Consider the following 11,114-nt stretch of genomic DNA (forward strand, 5'->3'; position numbering starts at 1 on the left):
GGGGCCCTGGGTTCTCACAACACTACCGCCCATCATCCCTTCTCTACATCTTACTCCATTGATTTCCTGACTTCTGTGACTCCTTAGGCACCCCCAACCCCACGCATTCTCACCCTCTGCCTGGCATTCAGGCCAGTTGGGGTGTCCTCTCTGACGCCTGACATCCTGAAAATTCTTCATAAAGAAATGGAGGAGGGGGCTCTGATACCTCCCGCACCTCTTCCTCCCCACCCCTCCTGTACACCTGGACCTGCTGCACAGGACTCTGCAAGACACGGCGCATCTTACTACGAAGTGGACTGGCTGGCTGCGCTGCCAGTTAGATTTATCGGAATATTTTGATCATGTCCAACATGCTTCCAATCCCCAGAAACTCCTCAAGGTCATCTTTCCCTTTTCCTGCCTCCCTGCATTCCCTGTGGGGGGCATGTGGGTACTCTCTGGGAATTTGGCTTCTTCTCTGATCTTCCCCCTCCAACTCTCCCCACATTTCCCTATTGCTCTCAGGGAGTGTGCAGCTTGCAGACTTGAGCAGGAGCTCTGGGCTTGAGGGCCCTTCTTGCATCCTCTTCCCCAGCTGCCCTGCCCCTCTCTGCCCCCAGGGCCCAGGCCACTGTCTCTCTTGTCTGTCCACTGCATGAAGGCCAAAGATCAAAGGGAAATTGGGAGGGGGCTACAGAGGGTGGGTAGGGGTGGACTTAAACACACCGGTCGTCAAAGCAGCCCACCCCCAAAACCAATCCACAGATACCAAGGTCACTGGAACCCATCATAAAACTTTCCTTGACTCCAGTTTGGGATTGGATTTAGGGGTCCCAGGGAATGATGTCCTCTTTTCTTGAATCCTTTCTGCCTCCACACAGGGGTGACCAGGTTTTGACACAAACCTTTCTTAGCACATTAACTGTGACTCACAGCAGAAAGCAAGATCACAAGCAGCCCCCATGTCCCCCTCAGAGGTCAAATCTGAATTGATGTCTAATTGCTGCCCATTGGTAGCTGGGAGATAGAATTCAGAGAGCTTGCCTAGGGAGAAGGTTTTCTAGATGGTGAGAAATAGGTGGGTGGGTAGGCGAGGTTTCCAGGAGGCAGAAAGGTGAGTGGCCCTCCAGGTCCTGGCTCCTCTCATCCCACACACGCACTTAATTTCATGCTAGATCTGCACCCAGGCTGCAGAGTTCACCTGGAAAGGAAAGTAGCCTTTATTAGGACCTGGAAGCAATAGGCAGAGCAGGAGCTGGGCTGATTATGGTTCCAAGTGCCCGTGGCAGTGGAGAAGAGGGAGCCTGGAAAGGAAGTCTTGGAGGTCTGCCAAAAACGCAGTCTGTGCCCTGCCCCTTCTAGACTGAGAGCCCCTGTGGACAGGGCCATGTGCTCAGTACTTGGAGAAAGGCAAAGAGAGTATCCCAAGGAGTCACTAGTCTGAGTGGGGACACACAGCCCTTAGCCTCAGGAAGCCTCAGTATACTGGGGACACGCAGCCCCTGTCTGATCAGGGAGAGAAAGCCCCTGCCTTGGAGAGCCCTCCAGTCTGATAGGGAGGCACAGCATGACCTCAGGGTCCCCACGCTGATGGGGGAGACAGGATGACCCACTTCTATCATATAGAAGAGTAGGGCATTTGAGGAGAGAGGCTTTATCTCCTAAATCTTTATGGAGTTGCAGTTATGCCACCATCCTTTGAGTCCCCACTGTGCAAACGTGCCTCTTTCCTCCACTCTATTCTGCCCCTAAGCAGGAAGACAGCTTGAGTGCAAGTTCTCAGTTCATCCAGCTGTCACTAGGAAAACCCCCTCTTTCATGTTCCCTCAACATCCTCAAGCCCTTTTCTCAGCCTGCCGGTACACCCCTCTGGGCATGATGATGGGGGCATTGTCACATCACCAAAGTCATGGGCCGCTATCCAGAGACAGGGTTCAGATGACTGCAGCCCACGCTCTCCCAACCAGAAGTGGCCTCCTGCCTGGTGGGAGCGTCCTCCCGGCCAGCTAGTGCCCCCTTAACCTAGTCTGCCATCCTGCAGCACCCTTTCTAACCGGGGCCACCTACAAAGGAAGTGGGGCACAGACTAATGGGCCCTGTGCCCAGAAGGGAGGAGGAGGAAGAAAAAATGGGGTACTTAGGGTGCCCTACCCACCCACAGGCAGGCCCCAGACCACAGCTGGAGATATCCAAATGTTAATCACCAATTAGCACAGTTCAGGTGGAAAGGGCAACTCTATTATGTGTAAAATGAACTTAATGTGGCAGGAGCTGTGGGCTTAATTTCTTGAGATAAGATGCTTTTAGGCTAATCAGCGGGTCTAAGATGCCTGGATATAAAGGAGCTGGGCAGACTTCTTCAGCAGTCTCCGAAGGTCCAGAAGTAGGAGGAAGGGACCCCCATCCTGTCCTTCTGGAAGAGCTGGAAAGAAAGTCTGGTAAGAGAAGCAACAAGGATGGATGAGATGACCTGGGAGGAGGTGGCTTTTGGCAACCCTGAGATGCTCCACACCCTGGTATCTCGCTCTCTTTCTCTGTAGGAGAAATAAGAAGGTAGCTCCGTGGGTTCGTTTAACACTCATGTGACCAGGGCAGGAAGATCAGGTCTTGCCACCCACCCATCTCTAGGTCTAGCTTTGATTTTCAGGGCTTGGGGAGAAAGTTCTCCACTGTTCTCCATTTCTACTGAAGACCCACTAAATGAAATGAGTCAAGCCCTCCAAAGAAGGATATAGGTCAGACTTTGGGAAGGACTTCCCTGTGTGGAGATAGTTAAGCCTGAGAAGGGGAAAATAGGATGGTTCTATGTGTGATTTTCACTTAGGGCAGGAGGGCTGCAATGACAGACGTAACAACAAATTGAAATGCAGGAAGGCTGGTTGATATGAGCTCTGGAGGGTTCTAAGGGGCGAATCTTGCCAAACCACATGATATATCTAGGAGCCAGGGGAGGGGGGATGTCCAGGCACACGGGTCTTTACTTTTTTTCTTCCTGAATCTCTCTCCTCTTTCCCTTCTCCTGCCCCATTCAGATTCCACTTTCAGGCACCCCCACCTCCCCAAGATGTTTCTCCAGCCTCTTAGAAAAGGTCCCAAACCAAGGTCTCAGCCCCTTCCCACTTTGGGGGCTTGCCTGGGCCCTGAGGCCCCCGTGGGGCATCACCTACTAGCTGCTCCCTCAGCACATCCTGGCCTTTTTCCCTCCCCACTCAGGAAATAACCCTGGAAGATGGTGGCCATGAAGATGTTCTCTATGCTGCTGGTGCTCCTGTTCTTGGCAGTGGGGTTCGGAGAGAAGGAAGAGGACCGTCCCTTCAGGTAGGGGTGGTGGGGAGGGAGAGGTCAGAGCAGAGGAGGGACTGGGGCTGACCAGGTTCTGCACTTGCTTCAAGGGGGAAGTGAGAAAGGGAGGGATCCCAGGCTAAGAGGAAGGAAGCTAGAGGGGAAAACCTGCTAGCAGTCTGAGTGCAGAGTGAGCACAGAACAAGAGTGTTTATTTTGAGCTACTGCTGCAGTGGAGAGACTGTGGTTAGATCTCTGGAAGGACTTCTCAGTGGTTAAATGTCTGAAGGAGATGGCAGAATCTGCCTTCCTAATGAAAGCTTAAATTGTTCATGTATGCACGCATTCATCATATCTCACAGAGGGTCTCGTGTGCACCAGGCACAGGCGATGTATGTGTGCAGTGGCCCACCGATGCCCCCTGCCTTCGCAGAGCACACAAGCCCAAGGGGGAGGCAGACAAAGAACCACATAGGCATGTCGCACATTGTCATGAGTCCTGTAAGGAAAAGCAGAGAATATGACCAGTGACTATGGCAAGGAGCTCTGGCTGTGTTTTCAGAACCAAGAAAGACTTGTCTGAGTAAAGAGTTGGGCTTTCTCACATGCAAGGACAAGCCACATGCCCATGTACATTTGGCATTTGTAATTTGTAAATCGGAGGCATGGATGTCAGAAACACGCACAAGGAGAGATAGTATTATGCAGATGTTAAGAACGTAGACCTGAGCCCAGACGCCCGGGGGTAAATCCTGGATCTGCCACCTACACCAAGGGTAAATTAATCTCTGCGCCCTGATTTCCTCATTCACAAAATGGGGATATAAACAGAACCTACCTTTTAGGAGTGTTGGCAGGATGAAATGATTTTATACATTAAAGGGTTTACAGAGTACCTGAGTCATAGTACGTGCTTTTATATGAGTTTATTGTTACTATTATTGAATGTGAACCAAAGAACTGAATCAGGAAAGGCCAGGGCAAGAGGAATAAAGGAGGGAATTGTGTGATTCAGTCCTTTGGGATGAGGGAGATCCTCATCCCTTTTTGCCCAGAATCTACATTAAGCCACACACATTGAGGATGCAGGAAGGGGGCCCTAGAGCTGCAGATAAAGTTCCAGGGGTCCTTGCATCGACGACATGATGTCTCCATAACAACTGACAAATGTCTGCGTCCTGTTAGTGTCAATCAGGTATCTTGGCATTGTGATTGTTACCCCCTCTCTGCCTCTTTTCTGGAATCCTGGTTTCTAGCTCTCTCCTCTCCCTGCCCCTCAGATCCTATGCTAAGGTGAGTGGCTCCCGACCTCGAGGCCCAAGGTATGCCGAGGGGACTTTCATCAGTGACTACAGTATTGCCATGGACAAGATCCGCCAACAAGACTTTGTGAACTGGCTGCTGGCTCAAAAGGGGAAGAAGAATGAGTAGGTTGTTGTGTGCACCCCCCACCCCCTGCCTTCCTTTGTACATTCAGACCAGGCTGCCACCCCTGGCTACATGGGCCGTGATATACACAACTCCAGGTGGCACCTTTCATTAGGGGAAGATAAAGACTCTGACTCAGCATTAGTCTATGCTAAGGGGGCAGAATGTGGGACGTTCTCCAATTCTTTTTTTCTTTTTCTTTTTTGAGACAGAGTCTCCTTCTGCTGCTGGGGTTGGAGTGCAGTGGCATCATCACAGCTCACTGCAGCCTCAGACTCCTCGGTTCAAGTGATCCTCCTGCCTCAGCCCCTGAGCAGCTGGGACTGCAGGCGCTCACCACCACGCCTAGCTAATTTTTACATTTTTTGTAGAGATGGGTCTCACTCTTGCTCAGACTCAATTCTTTACTTCTAAGGGGAGGAGTTGAAAAATATGTGGGAGCTCAGAGAGGATCCTCAGGGGGATGGGGACAAGGCAGGATGAGCTGAGCTGCTGCCAGTGACTGGGGGTGGCTGCTTTAGACTTTGGAAATAGGATCAACTGTCTCCTCTCTTCTCTATGGCAAGTGTCTTTCTCAGCCCTCTCCATTTTGTCAGCAATGGTAGATTCTGAAAAGCTGTTGGCTGGTGGAGGCAGCTGAAGACAAACAGTGGGTTGGTTAAAAGAGGTACCCTCTGCTCCTTAGGGCTGAGGTACCAAAACATTCAAGTGTTCCTGGACTGGAGTCTCTGCCAGCTCACCCACTCCCTCCCTAATCTTTATCTTGCCAGCTGGAAACACAACATCACCCAGAGGGAGGCCCGGGCCCTGGAGCTCACTGGTCAGTCTACCAGGAAGGAGGAGGAGGCAGCTGGGCAGCAGAGGTGAGGCAGCCGACTAGGGAGGGACGAGCAAAGCCTCCCGCCCCACCCCCACCTTATTGTTCCCTCTCCCAGACTCCAGAGCAGGGCCAGGGCCTGCCATAAGCATCCTTTTCCTCTTGGAGTTCAAAGAGGGGTCTTCAGTGAGCAAATTCCTGGAGGTCAGGTCAGCAGGAGCTTAAGGGAGAAGCCTCTGAGGAACAGGAGAGGCATCCTGAGGGGTTTCTGGACCAGGGTTTCTAGGGTTGATGCCCGAGTGTGCAGACAGTCACTGAGTCAAAGAGGGAGGCAGAGAAGGAGAGACTTTAGGACCTGTCCTGTGCTTCTCCCTGCAAGTCTCAGGTGGGCTGTCTGTGAAATAGAGGGGTCCTCCTAAGGCCAGTTCCCTGAAATCAGTTGTTCCATCTCTGAGGGAAGTCGGAATCCATGGCCCAGATCACTCCAAAGACAGAATGTTTCCAAAGTTCTCTGGAGTTTGGAGATGCATTCTGGAATACTTTAAGAGGTGAATGAGTGGACAATCTCACACCAGAATACTGCTTGGCTTGGCCTGCATGAAGAGGCCATATTCCCCAGGCAGGCAGCGCTGGGTGGGGCTGGCAGAGAGGTGGCTCCGGATCTGAAAGTTGAGCTGAGAGGCAGCTGTGTTGACTCCCTCCCCCCACCCACGGCTGCCCCTTGGTGTCTCAGGCCCTGTGTTTACTCTCTCTGGGTGAGGCCCAGGCTGGAACAGTCTGCCTGAGGCTGTCTCCCTTGCAGCTCCCCACCCAGGAACCCCAGTGATGAAGATTTGCTAAGGGATTTGCTGATTCAAAAGCTGCTGGCCTGGATGGTGGATCTCACAGAGCTCGGCAAGCTCAGGTAGGGGGTTGAGTGGCTTTGGGTCTGTTGCATGGTGGTTATAAGGTTGAGTTTGGAGGTCAGACATAGATTCAGATCTTTGACCCAACACACGCTGGCAAATTACCTAGCCTTTCTGAATTTCAGTGTTTTCACTAAATCAGAATGATTTCTGATTTCACTAAATCAGAATGAGTGAAATCATTTCATGGGATTGTTGTGAGGTTTAAATAAGACAATGCAAGTGGAGAGCTGAGGGCCACATCTAAGAAACACTAACAGGTTGGCAGTGTTAGCAGCTATTATTACAGTTTGCTTTCCTCCTCAACTTCCTCCAGGCGAGGTTCTGCTCTCACCTTCTCTGCCTACCAAGCTAAGCTGCTTGTCCTAGTCTCAGCTTTCCCTTTGTACCCTTGGGCCATAGTACCCTCCTGGTGGTGGGAACCCCTCTAATTGGTGGCATATTGTCCTTCTCTATAGCCACTTCTGGACTCAATGATCTCTTGAATCCACCGTACCAGCTAGGAAATCCTTCAATCTATCCATCATGTCCCAGAATCAAGGGACTAAATATTATGGAGAGACCCATCCACCTAAAGGGTGAGACCGGACACTCATTCAGGATGCAGACACCAAGGCACAGAAACCAAAATGTGTTCAGACTTTGATGCTGGGCAGCCTGGGAGGAGTTGAGGGAGTACATCTGGGATAGGAACCTGTCCGAGGGTAGCAAGGGAGAGGAATGTGCCCAGACCAATGGAACAGAGAGTGTGAGAAAATTTCCACAGAGAGGTGGGTCACAGTCTCTGTACTTTGGTGAAGTATTTTGATCACTTACCATTAAAAAGGTGATTTGGGCCGGGCGCGGTGGCTCACGCCTGTAATCCTAGCACTCTGGGAGGCTGAGGTGGGCGGATTGCTCGAGGTCAGGAGTTCGAAACCAGCCTGAGCAAGAGCGAGACCCTGTCTCTACTATAAACAGAAAGAAATTAATCGGCCAACTAACATATATAGAAAAAAAAAAAATTAGCCGGGCGTGGTGGCACACGCCTGTAATCCCAGCTACTCGGGAGGCTGAGGCAGCAGGATTGCTTGAGCCCAGGAGTTTGAGGTTGCTGTGAGCTAGGCTGATGCCACAGCACTCACTCTAGCCTGGGCAACAAAGCAAGACTCTGTTTCAAAAAAAAGAAAAAAAAAAAGGTGATTTGGAGGTAGGAGTGGTTTGACGATGGCTTAGTGCCAGAATAAACTAGGCTGGCTGACTCCAAGTCAATAATGACCTTCCTCTCTCCTTTCCCCCTTTCCCCAGGTCTCGGTGACTGACCAAGCCCAGCTCAAGACTGGACTCTGTCCTTCACTTACTCAGCCCCTGCCTCAGCCCCTCTGGTGAACCCACGAGAAGGCAAACCAATAAAGTTTACTCTGGGATAAATCGCTGTGCCCAGTGTGAAAACTTATTCAAATGTTTACTGAGTGCTAACAGGGCATGTTTTTTGCACCCAATGAAAAGGAATTATGGTTCTTACCTAAATCTGTTAATTCATTTCTTTACTTTACAAGCATTTTTTTAGTACTAAACATTGGTAGGGCTGTGCTAAACACTGCATTATACAGCAATGAAGAAAATGCACACATCCTTACCCTTGAAGAGCTTAAAGTCCAGCGACAGAGAAAGACCTTAATCTTTAAACACACAAATACATTAATAATTACAAAGTATGCTGAGTTATATGAAGAAAGACTAAGGTGCTATGAGAGAGGACAGGGAAGCTTTCTTCTAGATGGAATAGGGTGGCCAGGACGGCTTGTCTGAGAAAATGACATTTAAGTTGAGTGAGATTTGAAGGATAAAAGGGTCAAAGAATGAGGAGAAGGCTTAATAATATAAGCCAGTGTTATTATTATACAGCAAAATGGGCAACGGGGAGGACAGCAGGAGTGCAGGCTGGAAAGGTGGACAGAGGCAGGGCCTTAAAGGCCATGGTAAAGATTTTGAATTTTATCCTCAGTGCAAGCTTAAAGTTAATTTTTTTTTTGAGGCAGAGTCTCAGTCTGTTGCTCTGGCTAGAGTGCCATAGTGTCAGCCTAGCTCACAGCAACCTCAAACTCCTGGGCTCAAGCAATCCTGCTGCCTCAGCCTCCCGAGTAGCTGGGACTACAGGCATGCGCCACCATGCCCGGCTAATTTTTTCTATATATTTTTAGTTGACCAATTCATTTGTTTCTATTTTTAGTAGAGACAGGGTCTCGCTCTTGCTCAGGCTGGTTTCGAACTCCTGACCTTGGGCAATCCTCCTGCTTTGGCCTTCCAGAGTGCTAGGATTATAGGCATAAGCCACTGTACCCGGTTTTAAAGTTAATTTTTTTATTTATTGTTTTTCTCTTCTTGATCAAATTAATCATATTCAGAGCTTAAATTACTTGAAGGATTTTGAGCAGGGGCATGTCAGAGATCTATTTGTATTCTCTATAAAAACAATCACTCTGGGGGGGGGAAATGGGCATTTATTGAAAAGTTAAAATCTGTACCCCCATAATATGCCAAAAAAAAAAAAAAATTCACAGAGGCTTAGACACAAATGTTAATATGACTAACAGACACCAAAACTACAGTAAAGTATATGAAGAATTCAAAAAGTAATTATAAGATTGGTATGAGGATTAAATAAAATAACACACATAAGGCCCTTGGCCTGGCATTGCAAGTACTTAAAAAGTGTTAGCTATTAGTCTTTGAGCATATACTTTCCCCCTTACCTCAATGTCTTAGTGGCTAACTAAATTAACAGGTATTTTTACTAATGATCACAGACCACAATGCAATAAAAATAAGATTATACAAATGTTAAAAAAAAACAAAAAAAAAACAATCACTCTGAAGATAGGGCTTTATTAATATGAAGGGATGAAAGGGGAAGAGGAAGACTTAAGAGATTCTTGCAGGGTTCCAGGAGAGTGATGATGGTGGCTCAGACTAGGATAATGGTAGTAGGGGGGACAAACTCAGTTTGCCCAAAAGTCAATACCTTTGTCCTCCAGTGGTCAAAGTGTTCTTTCACACTTCAGTCTGCTGCCACCTGCCAATGCCCTCCACTCAGAGGGCAGAGCTCTCTCCTTTTCCCTATTATTTTGATTTATATCTGCCTGGATGCCTCGCCTCTCCTCTCCAAGTCACATTTTAGCAGACTCAAGTCAAACACACCTAAATTCAAATCCCCTCATAGGTCTTGGCAAGTTACTTTTTCCAAGCCTCAGTTTCCTGTCCATAAAATGATGATAAGAAATATTTAATAATTGTATTTCTTCACTCATTTATTGGCAAAAAATAAATAAAAAAGAAGAAATAACTACCTCATAAGGTTGAAGTCAATATTAAGATAAGGTGGGAGATTCAGGTTAGAGGATACAAAGCAACAGATATGTAGGATGGACAAGTCTAGAGACCTAATGTAAAACATGAGGACTATAGACAATAAAATTCTACTGTAAATCTACTTTGGGATTCATGGTAAATGAGAAGATTTTTAGCTGGGCTTGCCACACACACACACACAAAGGTAACTATGTAAGATGATGGATATGTTAATTTGCTTCACTATGGTAACCTTTTTACTATCTACACACATATTCCATAACCTCATGTTGTATACCATAAGTATTAGAATAACACTTTTACTTTTTCTTTTAGCCAGGGTCTAGCTGTTGTTGGGGGCTAGAGTACAGTGGCTGGATCATAGCTCACTGCAACCTCAAACTCCTGAGCTCAAGAAATCCTCCTGCCTCAGCCTCCCCAGGAGTGGGGACTACAGGCATGCACAAACACACCCGGCTAATTTTTGTATTTTTTTGTAGAGAAGGTTTTGTGTGTGTGTGTCTTGCTTTTGCTCAGGCTCAACTCCTAGCCTCAAGCAATCCTCCCTCCTAGGCCTCTCAAAGTGCTAGGATTACAGGTGTGAGCCACTGTGTCTGGCCAGACCTTACTTTAACATGTTCAAAAGCATTCTTTATTTCCCCAACTTCCTCTTCATTCTGTGGCACCCCTATCTCTGAATGGCACCATCCTGTTGCCCCAGCTAGAAAACTGAGCACCCTTTCGCACTCCTGCAGCACCGTTTATCAGTTTTACCACTTTACCTTCTTAATATTTCCTGGATATATCCTATTCTATCCTCACTACCACTATCTTGGTTCTGGCCCTCATTGTTTCTAGTTTGAATTACTACAACACTAGAGTGATTTTTCTAAAAAAAAAATTAGATCTTATTACTCCCTGACTGAAGAGTCCTCCATATGCTCCTTGTAAAGATTCAATGCTATCGAAAATCACCTACGGAGCTTTCTAAACCCACGGATGACTGATTTCAGCCACAGATGAGTAGCAATCATAATTGACATTTATTTATGTGCCCAGCATTGCACTATATGCTTTATTACATGTTTTCTCACTTAATCCTCAGGAGATTTCAGGAGTAGGCATTATTATTATTATTATTATTAGAGACAGAGTCTCACTTTGTTGCCCAGGCTAGAGTCAGTGCCATGGCATCAGCCTAGCTCACAGCAACCTCAATCTCCTGGGCTCAAGCGATCCTAATGCCTCAGCCTCCCAAGTAAGCTGGGACTACAGGCATGCGCCACCATGCCCCGCCAATTTTTTCTATATATTTTTAGCTGGCCAATTAATTTCTTTCTATTTATAGTAGAGACCGGGTCTCGCTCTTG

General features: G+C 47.9%; 1 protein-coding gene across 3 annotated transcripts; it reads left to right on the forward strand.

The window, feature by feature from the left end:
* The first annotated feature begins 1,928 nt into the window (after positions 1-1,928).
* Positions 1,929-7,824, forward strand: GIP (gastric inhibitory polypeptide). Of its 3 annotated transcripts, none has more exons than XM_012789688.3 (6): positions 1,929-2,420; positions 3,196-3,300; positions 4,545-4,691; positions 5,463-5,555; positions 6,312-6,413; positions 7,702-7,824. In XM_012789688.3, exons 2-6 carry the CDS (start codon positions 3,212-3,214, stop codon positions 7,709-7,711), a joined length of 441 nt encoding a protein of 146 aa, XP_012645142.2. In that variant the 5' UTR covers positions 1,929-2,420; positions 3,196-3,211; the 3' UTR covers positions 7,712-7,824. The 3 variants fall into 3 exon arrangements, with proteins under 3 accessions (XP_012645142.2, XP_075850063.1, XP_012645143.2); XM_075993948.1 differs by lacking the exon at positions 7,702-7,824 and adding an exon at positions 6,873-6,974; XM_012789689.2 differs by lacking the exon at positions 7,702-7,824 and having other exon boundaries at positions 6,312-6,417.
* Positions 7,825-11,114: the final 3,290 nt, after the last annotated feature.

This window comes from Microcebus murinus, chromosome 18 (genome assembly GCF_040939455.1).
Source record: "Microcebus murinus isolate Inina chromosome 18, M.murinus_Inina_mat1.0, whole genome shotgun sequence".
NCBI classification, from domain to species: domain Eukaryota; kingdom Metazoa; phylum Chordata; class Mammalia; order Primates; family Cheirogaleidae; genus Microcebus; species Microcebus murinus.